Here is a 13,795-nt window from a genome sequence, read left to right as displayed (position 1 = left end):
GAGCTCCAATTCCTGGTTAAATAGAGAGTTGCTTTTAAAGCAGATCAGAGCAGGGCTGTTTTGCAGATCTGGCTGGAGATGTTTATCCCTCAGGCTGGGAAATGCTGGAGACATAACCCATATCCCAGGAAGGGAAGAAAGGCTGTTTCTGTTCAGTCCCTCTTTAGCCAGGCTGTTTTGTAAAACGCAGCTATTAATTCCCTGCAATAGGAAGTGCAGACCAAAGGAGCACAGAGTGTTTATTTCCAGTTATTGATAGTTCTAAGAAACAGCTTTTTCCCTTCTGTTCTGAAGATGCAGGCAGTAACAGGAAACTAAAGCTCCCATTACACTCCATCGGGAGAAGGCATTTCCTATGCAGACAGGTACTCCACAGCCAGCCTGACAGAAGCTCCTGGGTATACTGGCTCACAGACCACACACAGCTCATTCCTAGTCCTGTAAAAGAGGGGCAGATATTGGTCCTAATGCTCCTCAAGGGGTCCTGAATCTGCACTGATTTCAGCCCTGCATGTGCACTCTGCCCTGCAGCCCTGTTGCAGACAGTGGGGTGCAGGTTTCAAGTGCATCACACTGCACCACCCTCCAGCAGAAAGCTGGTGTCTTCTTCCTCCTCCTCATGACTGGGGGCAGACCCACACTAGTATCACAGCCAAAGGGTATCAGCCATGCTTCTATTTTAGCCCAAGAGATGCTGAGGTGGTTCCCTGCTCCTGAGCAGCTGGTGCAAACCCAGAAAAGTGTTTGCTCTTGTCTTTCGAGACTTCTCTCTCCAGGAATGACTGTACACAGCCTGCTGGAGGGAAGCTGCTTAGAGACCAGGGGTGGCTGCACTCAACATTCCCTGTTACAGAAGTATCCCAGTCCTGATTTTTAACAGGAGGCAGCTGTGGAGAAGCAGAAAAGTTTTATGTGTAGCCCCGGGCGATGGTTGAAACCACACCTAATAGTCAGCACAGGCTGGTTTCCTGGCAGACACCACAACCCAGGTGCTCCTCATCAGCACAGAGACGAGTCTCTCAGCTGAGAAGAGGATTTAAGCAGCATTTCAACACCCTGCTGAAGGTTTTCTCCCCTGAGTACCCTACAGTGGCCAGCCCACTGCCATCTGCAGGATGGGGCCACCTCAGGTCACGCACTCTGCTCCCCTTACCCAGTGCAGCACTTCCTGCACAGCCCAGCTGTTCTTTTCTCTGGTGTCCCTTAAACAATAGGGACAATAAGGTTCTTGGAAGCTGTGATGGGACACAATGTCCCCGAGCTCTGTGAGGGGCCTCCAGCTGATATGCACCCAGCAAAGCCTGATGCTGTTATTCTGTTGTCCAGCCCTCCACATGCAAATTGGCTTTCCAAAAGCAGAGCCTGGGACTTGTCCCCAGCTGCCAGGGCCATGTCTGCCCCTATAGGACACCATCCTATCACTGGGGTTCTTCCATGAGGCAGGAAAAACAAGTTAACCAAGATGACAAGTGCCCCCCAGTGATCAACATCTCGCACCACAGAAAAGGAGAAATCCTGACTCTTACATTAAGAGCCAGGTGGATGTTAAGGCCTTGTTGTGCTCTTCCAGGATCTGGCTCAATTCTCCCCTGGCAGCATTCAGCACACCACTAAAGGTGGTGTGCTGAATGAGGTGTCTCAGTCTTGGTTACTGCTGAGTTCCCTCTGTGCCAAGGGTTCAGGCACCCACTTGGCCAGAGATGTTTATTCACCCTGCCAGGATGAACAAGTCACACCACGATTTTTCAGCAGCAATTGCTGTCAGGGAAAAAGAGACAAGGAATTTCGACCCACCTCCTGGGTGAGGAGAAATTGTTTATCTTCTTGGACAGGGGAATTGCCTGCACAGCTTCACAGCAAAGCCCTGTCTGGCTTGGCACAGCAGCCACAGCACAGTGAGGGCTTGGCTGTTATGAGCTTGTCCTGAGCTCGGGATGTACATCCTGATCCAACCAGGCAGAACATGACGTTCTACATTTGGCTGTAAAATGAGCTGGAGGCATCCACAGGCCTCTGCCTGTATCTGACACAGCTCAGAGGCCAGGAGGGAATACACATCCTGAGAGATGCAGCAAGTGTCATGGGAAAAGTCATTGTGCTCTCTCTGGACATTTGACTTAAATCCAAACAGCCCAAACTCTAGAGCTGGGCTCTTCTGCCACTAAAAATAAATGAGAAAGGCCAAGAAGTCACCAGATTTAAAGTCAAATCACAACTGGCCACAGCAGTAGCTAAACTCTCACTACACTGGGCTGACACCCAGGTGCATGGCAGTCACCCTGTGCTGGTCCCACTCATGCTCAGCCCTCAAAGTGGACAGAGATGGACAGATGATACAGCAACCTGACACAGCAGGAGAGGCAGGGGATGGCAGAGCCTTGCAAGGACTTCAGAAGATGTGAGGATTCCCTCCTCCAAGTGCCCCTCTTGCTTCAGGAGTTCTTGTGAAGCGAGCAAAGCTGGGACTGGAAACCAGCCCACCTTGTACAGAGCAGATGTCTTGACTCTTGCCAGCAAGGAGTCCCCCTGCCATCATCCTACAGCCTGCACCTCAGAGCCTTGCTGCTCTGCTGGCAGCACTGCCCACAGAGGGGATGGCTTCTCCATCAGCTTCCTTCAGGCTGAGGACCTGAGGGCTGCACCTGCCCAAAGAAATGGTCCCCACCACCAAGGTGGCTGAGTGGTCCCTGCTGTCCTGCCGGGGACACTGTGGATGTACAGATGCTCCCTGTCTGCACATGAGCTCCTTAACCAAGATGACAGCCCAGGCTGTTGATGGAGATTAGCTGCTCTCCACAGGCACTTCAAGCATCTCCTCTGTGCTCTGCCCATTGTTTGTAAAACAAACAGCTCTCCCTGGCCCAGGAAGGCGCTTCTTACAGAGCCCCAGAGCTCATTCACCCTGGGACAGAGCCTGAAAACACTTTTTCTGCAGCTTGCAGGGAACTGACTGCCTGTGTTATGTCAAAAATAGCAGCTGGAAAGGAGTTCCCATTGTTATATGTAGTTGCTTTTCTGCCACAGCAATGTGCACAGCAGAGCCTCTGGCGTCCTTGATGAGGATATTATTATTGGATATTATTTGGATATTATTGGATATGAGGATATTATTATGAGAATATTATTTGGCATCTCTTTCTAACACCCCTCCTGCACCAGGCACCCGTTCTGTGCCCAGCCTCAGCTGGCAGAGACCTGGCACCTCCCAGCCCACCCACTTGTCCCTCACTGATTCCTGGATGGCCTCTCACAGCTGGGAGCTAGCTGCTCCTCACCAATCTTCCCTTGCTGTTCACACACACAATCCAATAAAAACCACCCAGCAAGGACAGCAGTAATTTCTTTGCTAAAATCAAGGGGCCTACATGTATGTGACTAAAGGCAAAAATCAGCTGGACATTAAGCACTGTGGGCTATGTCCTGGTGCTTGGGAGTGCCTGGATGCCCAGAGAATGAACACATGAAGCCATGTAGCACAGGCTGAAGCTCATGTGGGTGTCAGCCTGGCTCCCAGGCAGCACTGCACTGCCCTGCCACAGCCCCAGGTCACACACTGGCTGGGAACACTCCCCAGGAGGACAAACCCAAGCAAAAGCTGAACATTGTTCACTCTCACAAGCTATTGCAAGCCTGAAAATAAACCAACTCCAGTCTCCTAAGTTGCTGGTAAAGTACTTTCCCTTCAAAATGACTTTATATGGAAAAAGGGAAACCTTCCATAAGCAATGGACAGCCAGGCCTGTTAGCTGGCATGGCCTCAGCTGCTCCCTCCCACGTCAGTGCCCTGGGAGAGGCGGCAGCAGACGGGAAGTGTGGGCAGCTCCCAGCCTTCCCCACTCCCAACGCTGCCTGCAGCCTTCTGGCAGATGTGCAAACCTCCTCTGTTACCTTCTGAAGGCATCTCTCATCCTCCTGCAGCCTGTGTTTGAGGAGACTGAGGAGTCACAGGAGGAAGCGAGTGTTGGATGCTGTGTGTGTGGGATGCTCCCCCCAGAGTTCAGCAGGCTCTGGAAAGGCTGCAAACACAAACCCAGCTTTGGCCCAAGCCCTGCAGACTTGAGCCTGAGCCAGCTCAGTGAGGAAGGGCCCTGGGCCACCATCACTGTGCCAAGGAGCAACTCCTGCTTTCCACAGCACCGGGCCCAGCGTGGCGCACACCGCTGCTGCTGGAAACCCCAGCCCTGCTGTTTTACCCTGGGTTGGTAAAAACCACCCTCCCTCCAGAGACCTTGGGCAGGACCTTTCTATCACAGAATCACAGAATGGTGTGGGTTGAAAGGGACCCTGAAGATCATCTACTTCCACAAGCTAAAGCCTGGAAAGAATGTGAGAACGGAGACAGCAAAAAGGCATGGCAGCATTTCTGCATGGAAAAGCAAGCAGGGCTTTCAAAAATCTGACTGGATTAGACTTCTTACGTGGTAATCTCCTATTTAGCTCTAACCTCAGTCAACCTCAGCCCAACAAAGGATTAAACACATTTTTTTAAAACACAGCATGCCTTTCCAGCAACAGAAAAACAAAGATAGGGTGGAATTTGCTGATCAGTAGTCATTCCCTCCTAGTGAATTTGGGTATGCTGTGATGATTGAGAATGAAGACACAGGTGAAATACAGGATCCTCCTGAGCAGTGAAGCTTTTGCATAGTCCCTGGCATACTGTTGCTCTCTAGGACTCTGACAAGTAATATATTAAACAACTTCCATAGTAGCTTTTAGCACAGTAACCATAAATACTCAAGCTCCAATGAACCAAAACCTTTTCAAATCGAGGAATGCCTTTTAAGGAGGAATTTATGACCTGTGCTACAACAGTGGAAGTCCCCAAAGTTTACACATGAATTTTAAATCACCAGTATTTTTGAACACTGAGAGCAATGAACAGCAGTGTTGAGGAGTCAGTCATGAAACACAAGAGTCCAGGAAGGCTGGATGTGTTTTAAAAAAGGAATTGTTAAATATTCAAGAGCAGACTGTCCCCAAGAGTAGAATGACCAGGGAAAAAGACCAGCCTCATTAAACAGAGAACTTAGGCTGCAATTTAGGAAAAAAAAGGAGAATCTATCACCTCTGGAAGAAGGGTCAGGTAACATGGGAGGACTATAAGGAGGTTGTGAGGTCATGTAGGGAGAAAATTAGAAAGGCCAAAGCCCAACTAGAACTTTTTTGGCTGCTACAGTTAAAGACAACAAAAAATGTTTCTATAAATACACAGCCAGCAAAAGGAGGGCCAAGGAGTGTCTCCTTCATTGGTTGAATGCAGAGGGTAGTGCAGTGACAGGGGATGAGAAAAAGGCAGAGGCACTTAATGCCTTCTTTGTCTTAAATATCAAGACCAGCTGTCCTCAGGATACCCACCTCCCAGAGCTGGAAGCTGGTGATGGAGAGGTGAGCAAAGCCCCCAGAATCCATGAGGAAATGATCAGTGACCTGCTGTGCCCGTTGGACACTCACAAGTCTCTGGGTCCTGGTGGGATCCACCCCAGGGTGCTCTGCCACAGACTCTCAGGATGCAGCACAACAATGCTGGAAAGGTCCAGCTACAAAAGCAATGTTTTCCTTTGCAGTGGAAGCCAGCAGGTAGCAGGCCACCACTGCAAGGCCCCCACTCCCACCTGATGAAGAAATTTAAACCATATTCCCATGGGAATCAGGGAACTTGGTTCATTTCCAACCAAGATAACTTAGCAAAAACTTTTCTAAATCTTTCCCCAGCAAAGACAAAACCACTCATTAAATGTGTATATTCTTCTAAGTCCCTTCAAATCCAGAAAAGGAAGAATGGAAGGAAAGAACTAAAGCAATCTGAGCCTCTTGTTAACAAATCTAGAAGAATTTCTTGCAAAATGTGCCTGGCTATGAACTATGCTTTGTGGTATCCAGAGTTGGGGGCCTTTGTACTGAAGGCAGCTGTATCAGGAGAAGATGAGCTAATCTCAGTGATAACAGCAGTCTGCCATTTCCCACAAGCTTTTTTTCCCAAACTCCTGATTTCGCTCTGCTCTAGTGGTGGATTAAAAAAATAAAACAAACCACCCTCAAAACTATGATATTTCTGGCAAAGCCTCCACTGCTGAATTTGGATGGAATGAGCCAACAGATGTGATTCATGTTTCTTGTTTTGAAGCTGACCTGTGGGAACCTGGCACTTCTTTGTTTGCAGCACAGATGAACCTTTATGGAAGAGTGAAGCATCAGCAAAGCAAAACCACTGATGGGGTAAATTGGCAGGAATTTGGAGGAGACATATATCATCCCCTGGGGCTGCCAGTCTCCACAAGAGCTGGGCAGTCACAATCCTACCTCCATCAGCCTGTTTTTTTAAACCCTGTGAACAGCCAAGAAACCTCATACTCACCTTCTTCTGTGCCCCAGAGCTCGTGTGCGGCACCTTAGCAAAAATCCCCTTCCATGAGGGTTGTCTGGGCTTCTGGGAAGCCAAAAAGATACCTCTCTGAGGGGACAGCACAGCTCCAGTGACTGGGATCTCCTTGCTGGTGAGATTTAGACAAGTTCAATGCTGTTCACAGCCACTTGTAAAAGAATCTCTTCTGGTTCTGCTGTTTGTCTGTGGGAGGGATCCTGTGAGCCCTCATAATCACAAGGAAAAGCCCTGCATGTTCCCAGTGCTGGAAAAACACTTTCATGGAGCCACAGAGTTTTAAACCACATTCAGATGAACAGAAATAAAGCAGACTGCTTGGCAAGCCAGCAAATTTACCCTTCACACAGAGAGGCCCTGAGCTTCTACCCCCAGGAGGCCTTTGTAGGTAGGTACAAAGCAGCACCAGTTCCCCTGGGAGTGAAACATTGTCCTCTGAAGTCTGCTGAGAGCTGCTTTGTGGCACACTGCATTTGAGCAAGTACAAGAGTCTGGCTTCCACCAAGAGAGAAGGGAGCATAACACAAAGAGGAAGTCTTGACTGACAACAGCAAAACAACCTGGACACCCCAACCCTGTTGGAACAAGCATTAGGGACTTCAAACCACATAAAGAGGCAGCTTTGGCAGTATTTCCAGCAGTCATGTCTCTCAAAGCAGGTATCTGCTGGCAGCTAATGATAAGAAAGACTCAGGGGTATTTGTCCTTTCTTGCATTGGTTAGGCAACAAGTCAGTGCCTGGTATTTTTCAGCTCAAAGATCATCATCAGGAATCCTGATAGCTTTTTTTTTTTTTTCAATGGGGGTTGGTGCTTTGAGATTATTTTTCTGCCTGGCTTGAGCTGAGCCATGTAACCCTAATTCTTTATGCCAGCTGGCTTTGCATGGCAGTGGGGACCACAGTCCTCCCGCCCCAGGTCCTAGCTGGCTGCAAACAGCCTCAGTGTGTGCACTGCAAATTGAATTTCAGCCTACATTCCCGAAGCCACCACCTCCCTAAGAGGCACTTCTGAACATCTGTGCACAGCTGTGTAACAGCAGTGACAGAGGGCAGCTCCCCAGCTGCCAGAGCAGCCTCCCCTCCTGCCAAGGGGCCACCAGAGGAGGCACCCCAGACTGCCTGTACCTGCCCCAGCAGCAAGCTTCTGCTTTGTGTCTGGACCTGCCCTGCCTGCAAGACCTGGAGGCAGACCTGAGCTGCATTTTCATGGGCAGAGAGCAAACAATCTGTTTAAAGGCAATGTTGGAAAGCAGATGGAAAACCTCACAGCATCCACCTTCTGCATCCTCAGCACTGTGATTAGCTACAAAGAGGCTGCTGGGACACACAGGTAGAGGTGAGGTGCAGGCAGTGGTGCCCTGACAGGGAGCAGGGCAAACCCAGGGCCAGCTCTGAGTGCAAGTGTGAGGCAAAGCAGGAGCCCAGGCAGTAGGGAGCACCATGGCATCACTGCCTGCTCCCCCAGAGCAAAAAGCCAGGCAGCTTTTTCTGCTGGCACAGCACCAAGAGCAGCCAGGCTGCTTCAAGGAGTTGGCAATCAAGTAGGATGCCTTTTTCCAGACATCCCTAACAGTCCTGCCCACATAAAACCCACTCCAGAAAGGACCAGCTGGACACCTCCATCTGCCAAGTGCAGGTAGAGCAAGGGTTATTTCCATCCTTTCAAACTCTTCTCAACTGTGTCTTCATTTGCCCTCCAGCAGGAAGTTTTGGCTCCTGCAGAACTACCTTTTTCTGCATGCCTTCATGGTTTCTGTACATAGACATCACATCTGACAGGTCTGGGAAACATTCAAGGACAAGGTGAAGGTGAATTCTGCAGGGCTGAGAACGTGCTCATTCCTTTTGCTATTTAATATCAAAGAAAGATTCAACAGGATGTGCAAAACAAGTCTTCCCCCTCCAGCTCCATTTGAACAAAAAAAAATTTAAAAATCCCAAGAGCAATCAAACACAGCTAGGACTCACTGCTGAAAACACGTTTCTGGATCTGTTTTTAGATACTGTCTTGAAAGGCTGCTCTCTCTTGGACTGAAAGGACGTGTGAGGGCACGCAGACACCTCAGAGCCCATCTACCACGAGCAGGAAGCCCAAGTACTCTGTCACCCAAGGACTTCTTTCTGTGCAAAAACTGTCACAAAAATGATCCTGCCTGTTTGTGGTCTCCCTGTGCTGGATCCCACCCTAGATAGTGCCTTAAGGAGACTGCATCTGTTTGTGGTGGGAAATGGCTAAAACCAGAACTTCCACTATTTGACTACCACAATATTCAGGTCCTTCTAGAAACCTGGAAAAGTGTCATCTCCTCTCTGGAAAGATACTGGAAAAGGCTCTATCCTGTCAGGCTGATGGGATGGATGTTCTCTCCTGTCAGTGTTTCAAAATCCATGGGAAGATTACAACTCCCTGCCCTTCCCACCCAATGCTCCTAACTGCCTGGAGGCCCTGAGGGATAGAGAACTACTTCCAGCTGTCTCTAGCATGGTTGTGGGATGAGTCCCTGCCTCTGCTGCAAGCCACAGAGCAGTGCATACCCCCAGAAGGCCCACGGCACAAGGAGGGTTCATGCAGCTGAGGGAATCTCTGAAGGGTCAGTTGTGACACCACTGCTGAGCAGCCCAGGTCCATCCTGCTCCCTTCCCTGACACGCTGGGTCAGAGCTCTCCCAGCAGCAGAAGCCAAAAGAAAAATGGGTCTCCTGAAGGATGGAGGACAGAACATTGCTCTGCACCACATGCTCCAGTGAAATTCCGGAACAGGTAACAGCCTGCAAAGGTGTCTTGCTGCAGATCTGCACACCTGAAGAGACCTTCTCCAAGGAAGGGATGCAGTTTGTGCATGGAATGGTTGTCCCACTCTGAGACCCAATGTTTGCATTGACCTCATCAAACTCTGTCTCCATAGTCTGGACCAAAGCCCCACCAGGTCAAACCAGCATGCAGTCTGGGACAGACACCAGGAAGCGCAGCCAGGGGTGGGAACAGTGTCTTAGAAGTATCAATACCTGCTTTGCAATGAACTCTCTTATTACTGTGGGCAAGACAAGTGCGAACATAGCCTTCTTCTCAAGTGCACACCTGAAGCATGACACCTTTCAAACCCATCTGCTCACTTGTCTGGGCTGGCAGAGCCAAGAAGCGGCACACATTTTAGGGCTCCTGAAGCCTAAAATGGGCAGGAAAGGCTCTTTCCAAATACTAGACCCAGGCACAGACTGAGGCCATTCTCATCTCATTCCACATTGCCCCAAAGGCTGAAATTCTTTCCCTCCAAGAGTTAATTCTGTACCACACTGTTTCTGGCTAATATGTAAGCCTAATGCTTTGGACAAGGTTTGTGAAAAGCCACACAGGGTATTTAATGGGCAACGTCAAAGCACATAACCCAATCCTCACCCAGTCTTTCATGCCTGCCTTGGGAGTTTCAGAAACATTTTTTTGCAAAATACTTGGCCTCAGTTGTGAGAAACAAGAGAAGGAGGAGGTGGAGGTTGCGACCTGCAGATACTGTGTTTATGAGAACACTCCTCCGCCAAAACAGCACTGGTGCTGCAATCTTGTCCTTGAGATGTTTAGTATATGCTCTGCATGCTATGTCCTACTCCTCCCTCCCACCCGGCAAAAACTACTCTCAGAGGCCAAAATTTCTAGCAGAGGCTCCACAGCAGAACAATTTCTTCTTTGAGTACCATCCCTAAGAAAAAGCTTGAGATGAATCAAGCTCCTGGTCGAACATGCTGCAAGTGCAAACCGCTACATGCAACTCACAGGAAAGTCACTGTTTCCATTTAGAACCCAAGCAAGCCAGTGAATGCTGGCTCTTAATTTCTGTGGCTTTCACATCCATTTAATCATTTCCTTTCCTCTCGGCTCGCAACCATCCCGGGCAGAACACTCCCCTGGACAGCTCACCCCTTTTGTTCCATCTCACAGCAGCCCAAATCGCAAGCTTCAGGCAAAGTATGAAAAGCGAGAGAGTGTAGTTCCAGCACCGCTGGAAGCCAGCAGTGAGCGCAAAGTTCCTTTGCGTTTCTGCGCCTGGTCCGAAGCGTTACTCCAAGTTTAGGCAGCGCCTTTAGACTGGGACTCTCCAGTCCATTTAAGGTGGGTCTGAAACCACGTCCGTTTTACAAAGAAGCGCCCCGACGGGATAACTCGGCGGGAGGCGCGGCGTTTGCCCCGTGGAAGCGGGCAGCAGAGCGGCCACCCCCGTCCCGCCCCCGCCCCGCTCCGCGCCCCGCACCTTGCTCGCAGGCTCCCTTGCTGCGCTGGCTGATGGCGGGCTCGCCGCGGCTCTGTGCGCGCAGGCTGGCGGCGCGGAGCTGGCAGCCGCTGCCGTACGTCAGCCCGTCGCTGCCGCACACCGGGTAGCGGCTCTTGCAGAGGCACACGCCGGGCGGCCCGGAGGCGGCGGCGGCGGCGGGGACCGGGCCGCCCTTAGCCTTGCGGCGCTGCCGGCTCTTCACGCACTCGAGGCCGGGGGCGCAGCGTCCCCCCGCAGCTCCGCCGCACGCCTCGCCCCTCGCCGCGCCCGCACTGCCAGCAGCAGCCGCAGCCGTCCCGCACCCGGCCCAGCGGGCAGCCCCGCGCCGGCAGCGCCGGGCACCGCGCCGCATCGCAGGGCCCGCAGCCTCCCACCGCCGCCGCCGCCGCCGTGCCCGGGGCGGGCACCGCCAGCGCCGCCAGCAGCAGCGGCAGAAGCAGCAGCGGCATCGCGGAGGGCGGCATGGCGGCACGGCCCGCCCGCCCGCCGCAGCCGCTTGCCGCGGCGGGGAAACCCCTCCCCGGCGGCGCCGCCCCGGCCCCGGCCCCGGTCACGGTCACGGCCACGGCAGCGGGGCACCGCCGCCATCCCGCGGCCGGCCACACTCCGCGCCGCCGGCTGAGCCCTTGGTGCGCGGAGCCTCCCGGCTGTCCCGCACCCGGCATCGCGTCTGTTACCACCTCTACTTCCCGCAGCAAGGGAGCCCTGGGAGCGGGCTGGCAGCCGGCGGAACGCGAGCCAGCTGTGCCCGGGCGGACAAGGAGGCCGATGGCATCCTGGCCTGGGTCAGTAAGTGTGGCCAGCAGGAGCAGGGCAGAGATTGACCCCCTGTACTGGGCACCTGGAGTGCTGTGCTCAGTTCTGGGCCCCTGACTACAAGAAGGACACTGAGGTGCTGGAGCATGTCCAGAGAAGGGCAACAAGGCTCGTGAAAGGTCTATCGAGAATATGTCTTATGAGGAGGGGCTGAGGGGTTTGTTTAGAAGGTTCAGAGGGCATTCATTGCTCTTTACAACTCCCTGAAAGGAGGCTGCAGTGAGGTGGGGGATCTGTCTCTTCTGCCGTGCCTGCAGTGAGAGAATGAGAGGAAAAGGCTTTAAGCCAAGGCACAGGAAATTCAGACTAGATATTAAACATTTTTCGCTGTTAGGGTGAAAAGTTTCCACTGAGGCGCTGGAATTGGTTGCCCTGGGAGATGTGGAGTCACCATCCCTGGAGGTGTTTAAAAGGCATCTGGATCTGGTGCTGGGTGATGATTTAGTGGTTTAGGGGTTGCAGTGGTAGTGTTGGCTGGATGGTTGAACTTGATGATCTTAAAGGTCTCTTCCAACCTTGATGATTCCATGATTCTTGCCACCCACACATGCTCAGCTCACAGCTACTGGCTGTGGGGGCTGCAGAGGTGCTGGTGAGCCTGTTAGGTTCCTTCAGGAGTGCAGGCAAGGAGAAAAGGAGAGCTGTCTGGTTTCTCCTGTCCATTTTTGGGACATTTCTTTCTGCTGCCTTCTTTTACCTTATCTTGTGGCTCCTGCCCTGGAATGGCTCCTGAACAGTCTCCTAGAGTGGGGGGCTGTCACCACCAGCAGAATATTGCTCAGGTAGCGCTGGGCAATGTTGCTGTCAAAACAGTGTCCTGAAAGTGCCAAACCTAAAGCACTGCAGTGCTGATAAACCCCTCAGGCAGAGGGGCAGCAGGGCAGCACATCCCCTGCCCTCCTGCCTGCCTGTGCCTGTGGAAGCTGCCATCTTCTGCGGGGCAGTCCAGGCTGAGATGATGTTCAGCTTTGGTTCTGCCAGGGCCTGCACAGTGGGAGCTGCTTTGGCACTCCAAGGAGGAGAAGGACAGAGGTAGCTGGTGTCCCACCCTGTGTTACTGAGGGATTTGGCACTGCCTGGTTTGGATTGCCAGTGGCTGAGCCCTGCTGGGTAGCCCCCAGGTCACCATGTCCCTTCCCATGGAGAGAGCAGCTGGAGCTGTGACTCAGGCCAGCTGAGAGAAGCTGCAAGTTCCCCATGCTCCCAAATCTGCTCTGGAGGCATTGACCCACTCATGCCTGCTCAGCTGCTGACACTGTGGGAACAGGCTCCCACCACATGCTTCCTTGGCTCCCTGGGGCTCAGCATGAGACATTCCTCCATTTCTCCTGGGACCATGGTATTTGCATACATGTCCTTGGATTTCTCCATTCCTCTCACTCTGGAAGTGCTCCGTGTGGTAAGCATAAGCAAGCAGTACCCCACACTGGAGGAGTTTCACATGTTCTGGTTCTTCCTGTGCTGTGTTTTGCTTTGGTTTGGGTTTTATGGGCGATTCACCAGAGGACTGATGGAAAGGGGTGAAATGTACAGATGGACCCATCTGTCAGTTTCAGCTACAAAAACCATTTTGCACAGTTCACCTCTTCCTGCTGTCTCCTGCCAGTTGCCACACATCTCCCTCACAGGCCCCTAGATTCTTTTTCATCACGAGCCCAGATACTCTTGGGCAGAGAACCACAGGGAGTTTAATGAACCTGCTTACCAGAGCAAGCCTTTCTGACATGAAATCACAGTCAGCAGTCCACTTGGAGGGAGGAAGAATGTAGCTCTGAAAGGATGACATGAACACATTTCCTTTCCTTTCTTCCCCCTCAATCTCTTTCCATGCCAGGCGGGAAGCAGTGCTTGGAGCAGTTTTTCCTCACAGGGAGGAGCCCTTAGTTCATGCTTTGGTGCAGAAGGACCTCTAGTGTCCCTTCCCAGCTGATGCTTTGGCATTACTGCTCTAGCTCGGTATTTCTTGATCTTGAGACTTTCCAGCACGCTGTGGAAGGAGATAAGATCCACAAAGTGCGTGCGGGAAAGTGGCTGGGAGAGACAAGGCTGGGTTGCTCCTCCCTGGGCAGAAGTCACTTACTGTATGCCCCAGCCTCACCTTCCATGGCTCCTCCACATCCTTTTTTCTTCACCTCGGGGACCTCCGGGTGCCTCTGTCTCAGTAATGAATTTTCTGCCGAATTCCAGTGAACACCAGTGTAAATCTGTAGATTCATGTTGTCTTTCTTGGGACTTTTGTAGAGTGCCCTACCAAAATCTCTTCTTAGTATTCGGTAGCATAAAATTCTCATAAACAATTCAATTCTGCAATTGAATTTAATTCATCAGTGGC

At 51.8% G+C, this 13,795-nt stretch overlaps 2 protein-coding genes across 2 annotated transcripts in view; one reads left to right on the top strand and one right to left on the bottom strand.

The window, feature by feature from the left end:
* The window catches only part of IGFBP7 (insulin like growth factor binding protein 7), a 15,247-nt gene extending 4,136 nt beyond the window's left edge, over window positions 1-11,111 (bottom strand). Inside the window, 2 exon segments of the mRNA XM_030947156.1 lie at window positions 10,627-10,903; window positions 10,905-11,111. Coding sequence (XP_030803016.1) covers window positions 10,627-10,903; window positions 10,905-11,111 — 484 coding nt within the window.
* The window catches only part of LOC115903695 (probable E3 ubiquitin-protein ligase HERC4), a 23,959-nt gene continuing 21,273 nt past the window's right edge, over window positions 11,110-13,795 (top strand). Inside the window, exon 1 of the mRNA XM_030948340.1 lies at window positions 11,110-11,432. Within this exon, the coding sequence (XP_030804200.1) occupies window positions 11,110-11,432 (323 nt within the window). The remainder of the gene's footprint in view (window positions 11,433-13,795) is intronic.

The sequence above is a fragment of the Camarhynchus parvulus genome, chromosome 4 (assembly GCF_901933205.1).
Source record: "Camarhynchus parvulus chromosome 4, STF_HiC, whole genome shotgun sequence".
Classification (NCBI taxonomy): domain Eukaryota; kingdom Metazoa; phylum Chordata; class Aves; order Passeriformes; family Thraupidae; genus Camarhynchus; species Camarhynchus parvulus.
This window is presented reverse-complemented; position numbering and strand designations above follow the sequence as displayed.